Source organism: Anas acuta, chromosome 1 (assembly GCF_963932015.1).
Source record: "Anas acuta chromosome 1, bAnaAcu1.1, whole genome shotgun sequence".
Classification (NCBI taxonomy): domain Eukaryota; kingdom Metazoa; phylum Chordata; class Aves; order Anseriformes; family Anatidae; genus Anas; species Anas acuta.
In genome coordinates, this window is record NC_088979.1 from 125,407,710 (window position 1) to 125,415,148 (window position 7,439).

At 39.6% G+C, this 7,439-nt stretch overlaps 1 protein-coding gene across 1 annotated transcript in view; it reads left to right on the forward strand.

The window, feature by feature from the left end:
* RIMKLB (ribosomal modification protein rimK like family member B) overlaps window positions 1-7,439 on the forward strand; it is a 48,799-nt gene extending 41,360 nt beyond the window's left edge. The window contains exons 5-7 of the mRNA XM_068701177.1: window positions 321-407; window positions 3,908-4,111; window positions 5,615-7,439. Of these exons, the coding sequence (XP_068557278.1) occupies window positions 321-407; window positions 3,908-4,111; window positions 5,615-6,078 (755 nt within the window). The 3' untranslated portion in view covers window positions 6,079-7,439. The remainder of the gene's footprint in view (window positions 1-320; window positions 408-3,907; window positions 4,112-5,614) is intronic.

The following is a 7,439-nucleotide window of genomic DNA, read 5'->3' on the forward strand; positions in this document are numbered from 1 at the left end:
TTAAGGTAATAGGGCTAAACTGGAACCAGATGGTAGAATTGGGGCATTCAGATTTCAAACACTGGGCTGAGCCTTTTGGGGTTGTGATCAATTGCCCTTTGTCAATTTATTTCTTTCATTCCAAATTATATAGGAATAAGTATTGCACAAGTTACAAACGTGACAAAGTCTGACAGTACTCTATGACCAAGTTCTTCTTAATTGTTAATTTTTTCCTCATTATCTAAGTTGGAAGGGTGGGAGGAATGCATGGCAATTACCACCCCAATTTGGCCACATCAGGCTGGTGGCACATAATATTGTTGGTTTTCTTTTGCCAGGTGGTCATGAGAATTTTGCCAAAATGATTGATGAGGCGGAAGTGCTGGAGTTCCCTATGGTGGTGAAGAACACGCGGGGTCACCGAGGTGGGTGTGAGGTCAGAGGTGAGGGCAAGGAATATTGTTAGCAGCACTCTTTAAGATTTTGTCTTGTCAATAGGTAATAGTTAAGGAGGTCTTCTGTTAGGTGTTGAACTTTTTTTGCAGTACTTCTAAATTCTCTTACCCTCAAACTTCTCAATATTGAGAGGGCTGCACACTGGAAAGCAGTTTTAATAGAACATAGTCTTGGAATAGCAGGAGGGCTAGGGGTTCAAAAGAATGGTGCACTGATGACTTTTGTGAGGAAAGCGAACTGGATTAGTGGAAGGTCTGGCCTTAGGGATGCAGAGAGAAGCCTACATGGATTTTAGGGATGATTCTAAATAGGTGTAAGAAATAAAATGTTAGTTCATTGAATCTTAATTTGACTTTTCTTTCTAATTGAGTTTGTCAGTAATTAGGATTCTGGTTTAAATACAATCTCATATACTGTTTGCCAAATGGGATTGATTCTTCCCCTCCCCCCAAAAAACTCTGACTGCTAGTGATAGTGCAGAAGGTTCAGATGAAATTTTTCTGTCATTGTTTTTTTTTTTTTTTTTTTTTTTTTTTTTAGGTGTTGAAATAAAAAGTGTTGAACTACGTTGCTTTAGTTTAATGGTAGATAGTGATCTACTAAAGGAAACCAAGTTCAAAATTATTTACACAGGAGGTCACTGGTTTTAAAACCAATTTAATAAATACTACCAGTAAAAAGAGTCTGAAACGGATGTTTCACCACATAAGCCAGGAGTTACCATAAACAAACTGAAACATTTAGAAAAAGCCACTTCTTCCTTCTCATTGTCCCCATCTTTGTTCCCACACTGTACTGCTCTGGTGCATCTCTTCTGCTGACATGAGTGTTTCTGTAACCGGATAGTAAAAGGATTCAGGAACAGATCTTAGCTAAATCTAGACTGGTTATGTTTACTTGGATGAATTCCTTGCTTGAATTATCATTTACTTCCACAATTTCCTGTATTGATGTAATGGAAGAGTGAGAGCAAAAGGCTGGGGCAGAGGAAGATTTTGGCAGTGATACCTGTTTATGTGGTCTTAAAGTGCTTGCAGAGCTATGAAGCAAAGTTGGGGCTTGTCTTTGTAGTAAGCTCAGTTTGACAAATGTGGATTTACTGAGACACTGGACTTGACTTGATTTTACCTCTTGTTAAGATCTAGAAGTGTAGAGTTTGCAGCTATTGACTTTCTTTTCCATTTTTAGCCAGAATTCATGTCCTGGGCTGCATTAGGCAAAGTATTGCCAGCAGGTTGAGGGAGGTGTCTCTTCCCCTCTATTCAGCCCTGGTCAGGCCACACCTGGAGTGATGGTTCCAGTGCTGGGCTACCCAATTCAAGAGCAACATGGAGCTACTGAAGAGTCCAGTGAATGGCCACAAAGATGATTAAGAGACTGGAGTATCTCTTCCGTGAGGGAACACTGGGAGAGCTGGGACTGTTCAGCCTAGAGAAAAGGCTCAGGGGAATCATATTGATGTGATTAAATACCTGAAGGGAGTGTGCAAAGAGGATGGAGACAAGCTCTTTTCAATGGAACCCAGTGCCAGGACAAGAGGCCATGGGAACAAATGTAAACACAAGAAGTCCCTCTAAACATCAGAAAACACTTCACTGTGAGGGAGACTGAGAGCACTGGCACAGGTTGCCCAGAGGTTGTGGAGATGCTCAAATGTTGTGTGGGCGCTGTGCTGCACATCCTGCTCTAGGTGCACCTGCTTGAGTAAGGGATTGGACTGGATGACCTCCAGAGGTTCTTAAAACATCCATTGATTCTGTGCTTCTGTTTACAAGTTTTTCTGTAGAGCACTTTAAATTCCATGAGTTTTAATGCAAATTTATCATAGTGCATGCCCTTTCACATTAAGAGAGTTGGGGAAACCTTTTCAAATTAATTAAAGAGCAGCCATTTGCAAATGATATTTAGAAAATGAGGCAAACATGGTCATAGATGCTGCTTGATGAATAAAAGTCATGTTCTTCTAAGTCCATTTTCTGCACAGTTAATGCTGCTTCTGCAAATGTGCCAATATTATTTTTGCCAAGATGTCATGGTGCAGCATAATTACCAAGAATTAAGTAGTTCCCCTCCAAGGAGTCATTCTTCCTGTCCAGTTTTAGGAATACAGTAGGATTATTAAGTGCCTGTAGGAGATTTAGAGGTTGGTATGGGAGAGATCACATGGAGGAATTTGTTTTTTTTTTTGTGTCATGATTTTAAGTATACATTCTGCTGCTGTTTGTTATGAGAGATTCTATGTTCCTCAAGCAGCATTTTGTGTTAGACAGAACCTTAAACCCTGAGGAAGCAGAGGCTGTCCCAGGTGGACTTTGGAGCACTTGCTGGAATGGAATTCTTAGCACGTTGTTTCTCCTATTCTGCTGCATTTCTGTTACTTTAATTAAGATAGGCAGTTCATCAATTGTTTTTTGAATTCTGTTAACATTTCAGCATTGTTAACACTGCAGCATAAATGAGTGACAATTCTGCCACAAAAAATCAGTGCAGCCTTATTGCAAAATTTAAGTCTAATACAACATAAATGGGTCTTAAAGTGGGAGAGGAGTTGAGAGAAGTGGCTGAAGATGGAAACAGATACGTTCTTGTGAGACTAAAAAGAGATGGAAAGGGTAGAATCTTTCAGGAATGCTTTTCATTAGTACTAGTAAAATTGGAAGAGAAGAGAGAAGTCTTTGGTGTGCTTTAGAAATGAAGGGGAATGAAATGACAAAAATCCTTAGGATGTTTACTTGCAAAAAAGCCGGTGATTTTAAATTCTAAACAGTTTCTTCAAAACTGCAGTACATACCATTCACTTTTATGTTTTATGGAATATTTTGCTAAATTGATTTCATATACTTTGGAGTCTAGTGTTTTGTTCTGAACTTAGTTACTGTACTGCACAGCCTCATTCTGGAGTTGTGAGTTCTTAGAAGTACTGGGAAGAGCAGTTGTCAGCAACTTCCCAAGAGTTAAATAGCTTTGCAGTGGTGTACTAATGACGTAAGAGTTCCTAACAGCCTATTCTTTAACAGTTTCATGCAAATAGTTTCTGTGCATCAAACTTACAGTCCGTGAATCTAGTCTTTTTAGATGAATAGCTCCATGCTATTAGTTATTTACTGCTCTTGTGTTTTTTTTTTTTTTTTTTTCTTTCTTCTCTCATTAGGACTTGTATCAGAACGATTTGAAATTACAAAACTGCCTCCTTTATCTAAAGCAAAGGTGTTTTTTTTTTTTTAATAATTTTATTTTAATACTGTTCTCATGGCTCCTCAACTCTTTCAGTACTTGAACACTTAGAAGCACTGAAGCAGTGGAACACTGATGTCCACAGAAGAATTTGTAAATGGATATAAACTACAGATGGGGCACATGAGACTGACCAGCATACTGGTCAGAGGTTTTACTTTTCTATGTTGAATCATTGATGCAGCTCAAATTGGTAGTTTCTTCTAATCCTACAATGTTCTTTTTCTTCACACAGGCAAAGCTGTGTTCCTGGCACGGGACAAGCACCATTTGGCAGACTTGAGCCATTTGATCCGTCACGATGCCCCTTACTTATTTCAAAAATACGTTAAAGAGTCCCATGGCAAGGATGTACGTGTCATCGTAGTAGGAGGCCGTGTGGTGGGCACCATGCTCCGTTGCTCAACAGATGGGAGAATGCAGAGTAACTGCTCACTTGGTAGGAAAAGCTTTATTCATAGTTTTGATCAAAATACTTGAATCCAGTGGAAAAATGGCATACCCAACTGAAATAAGCTGCAGGTTTTATTTTCTATTAATTGTGTTTACTGTTGGATGTTTACAGAGAAAACGTGAGAGTGAGGAGTAAGTGAGATGTGCATTGCACAAACCCATAATCAGAGGCTATATCTGCCTGAAGTTTTAGGTGGATAGGACAGATGAAAGGGAGTGGAAAGTTCTAGGAACACAAACAGAGCAAATGATGTGATAGTGGCAACATCATGCTAATGCCACATTATCATTCAGTACATCCTTTTAAAAGGAACAGAAAAAGAAGGAAGACAGAAAAAGAGAGTGAGCGTGGTAGTGGAGACATCCAGTTGGCAAGAGGGTTGAGTGTTAAGAGAGAAAACTGTTGAAGGCAATCAACAGTTGGATAACATATGCAGCTGCTGTGCTGCCTTACGTGTCAGTCTCCTCCATGCAACATTTTTTCGTCTAAAAAACATGTCTGTGAGGGAGAGGAAATTTAGTGCTAGTATCCTTACAACTGAGTTCCTGCTTCACTTTGTGTGTAGAATAGGAGAGGATTCTTAGGCTGGAAGAAGGAAGTAGGATAGAGGCTGCCTGGCTGGTTATTTACCTGAAATTACTGAAACTGAAATTGACCTGACCAGGGATTGGATAAAATGTGTTTATGTGCAGTACAGTTTTAGTAACAGTTTAGTAACAGTACAGTTTTAGTTACTGCTTTCTTGATGCTTAGGAAATGTAACCTGGAAGATTTTTCTGCTAAATGTTTTTATTTTTCTTTTATATTTTTAAATTTAAGAGTTATGGTAAATTAAGGATGAAGTCTGTTTCATTTAATACTTAGATTATGGGCTGTGTACTGGACCAGCTGAGGTGCAGACACAAATTTCCCAGAATTCTTTCTTTAGAGACAGTAAGCTATGAAGCAAGCTGAGAGGGACAGAAGTAAATAATAATATCTTAACCCTCTTCTCCCTTGATTATGTCTGTCAGACCTGTAGTCTCCTGTGCAATATTTGTTTTAATTTTGCTGGAAGATTTCTTCATATAACTTATAAACACATATAGCAAACCTCTACTGTAAAGGAAGAAACAAGGGCATGCGTAGAAAGCCTCTGCCTTAGAAGAAGAAACAAAGGTGATGTGTTTTGTCATCCTTTTAATATCCCAAGATTGCAAAAATGTTATCTTTGTTGACTAAAAAGTCAGTAGTTACCTTTTTTTTAAACAAGTCATAATCTTGAACTGCCTTTGGCAGGACAGAATCTTTCAAAACCCTGCTGTGACTTCAAATTCATTTGTAGTCACTGTGGAAAGGAAGTCACTTTGTGAATCATTATCAACACTATGCCTGCAGGATTGCTTTGGAGCTTCACAACCAAAGTGCACCAGCCAGTCAAGAATCATGTTGGTCACCTGTGACCAGATAGATCAGAGACAGCAAGTTTTTTTTTCCCACTTCTTGCAGGTGGTGTAGGGATGATGTGCTCACTGAGTGAACAAGGCAAGCAACTGGCAGTCCAAGTATCAAACATCCTGGGGATGGACGTGTGTGGCATTGACCTGCTGATGAAGGACGACGGTTCATTCTACGTCTGCGAGGCCAATGCAAATGTAGGTTTCATTGCCTTTGACAAGGCTTGTAATCTAGATGTAGCTGGTATCATAGCGGACTATGCCGCTTCTCTTTTAACCCCCGGTCGCTTGACGCGGCGCATGTCCTTGCTCTCTGTGGTGTCCACGGCAAGCGAGACTAGCGAGCCAGAGCTGGGCCCTCCAGCTAGTGCCGCTGTCGACAATATGAGTGCTAGCTCCAGCTCTGTCGACAGCGACCCTGAGACCACGGAGAGAGAGTTGCTCACCAAGCTCCCGGGGGCTCTATTCAACATGAACCAGCTATTAGCCAATGAGATCAAACTTCTTGTGGAGTGATGCCACGTGTAAATAGATGACCAACAGAACTCTCTCTTGTAAAAATTTCCTTTAAACCAACTTGCAATGCTGTTTATCAGAGAAGCTCAGAGAAATGAGGAAAGGGGAGTCAATCAAGAGAGCAGGATTAAAAGACATGCGTTCTGTGACTGCTGCCCCTATGTTTTTGCAGAACATAATGTTGTGTTCATTCTTCAGCATCAGTTTTCTAATGAAGATGCTCAATTCACAACCTAAATGGGAGTTTTATTTGGATGCTGCTTTGGTCCCCAGACATATTGCAGTGCACATGTGTTCACAGGAAAGCATTGAAGCATGATTCACAGGAAGATTTTCAGAAAGCTCTGGCAGCTCTCTAGAAACTTCCAGGAATTAATGCAGCAGTTAAGTCTCTTCTACCTCCATAAGGCTTGATCCTGTAAATTGCTCAGTGCCTTTAGTTCTCAATGAGAGTTGAAGGTGTTAAATGCCAGGTATTTCAATGTTCCTGGACACCTACTGTTCCCTCTCTTGTAGGTGGGAGCCGTAGGTTCAGCATACTTTTAAAGTCATCCCTTTCTGACCTTGCAGGATATGGCCCTTCAAATGATGAGGCAGAGAGAAGTGTCGTTTGACTTAATGTGAGCTTTCTGTACAAGTCTCTAATGTGTGCCGTCTTGGTATTAATTGGCAGCTTTGTGTCCATATTTCTTTATAAAGCTTTTGAAGGGGGATTTCTAGAACTTGCGTTTTTCTCATTTCAACTCCAGATTTTGGAAGGTATGCAGGGGAATTTCTCATTATATTTGTGGCAGAAGTGTCACGTTTTAACTATTTTTGCATGATTGGAGGAGATAAACAGCACTGTAATGTTTGGTATAAAAAATAATGTTTAATCCAATGTGAAAAAGAATTACACTAGTTTAAAACAAACGTGCATTGACTTGTATTTGTTAGTGTTTTAGTCTTTCTGAGAGAGATCTGCAATGTTAATGTTCTTTTTTTTTTTAATACATGCTAGTCCAACACTCCCTTCTCTATGCCTGCATCTTTAACAGTGGCCAAAGTGAAAACACTGCAGAATATTTGCTAAGAAAACACTGAGTTAAAGCCTGTACAGTTTTTTTGGGGGGGAGGGTGATATTTTTTGTTCTTTGGGGGGAGAAATGTGGTAAATGTGGAGGAGTGAAAAGTTGGTTAAAAGCGATTAGAATTCTAGAGGTACTTTAGAATAAAGCTGCAGTTCATACAATACTTGCAAGGTTTACTTTTTCCCCATTGAAAATACTTAAAAGCTGATGTTGTCAGAAGTCCAAAGATCATAACTGGGGAGAAATACTAAATTCTTAGTTTTGGGAAACATGCAGCAAATTAAATTTAAA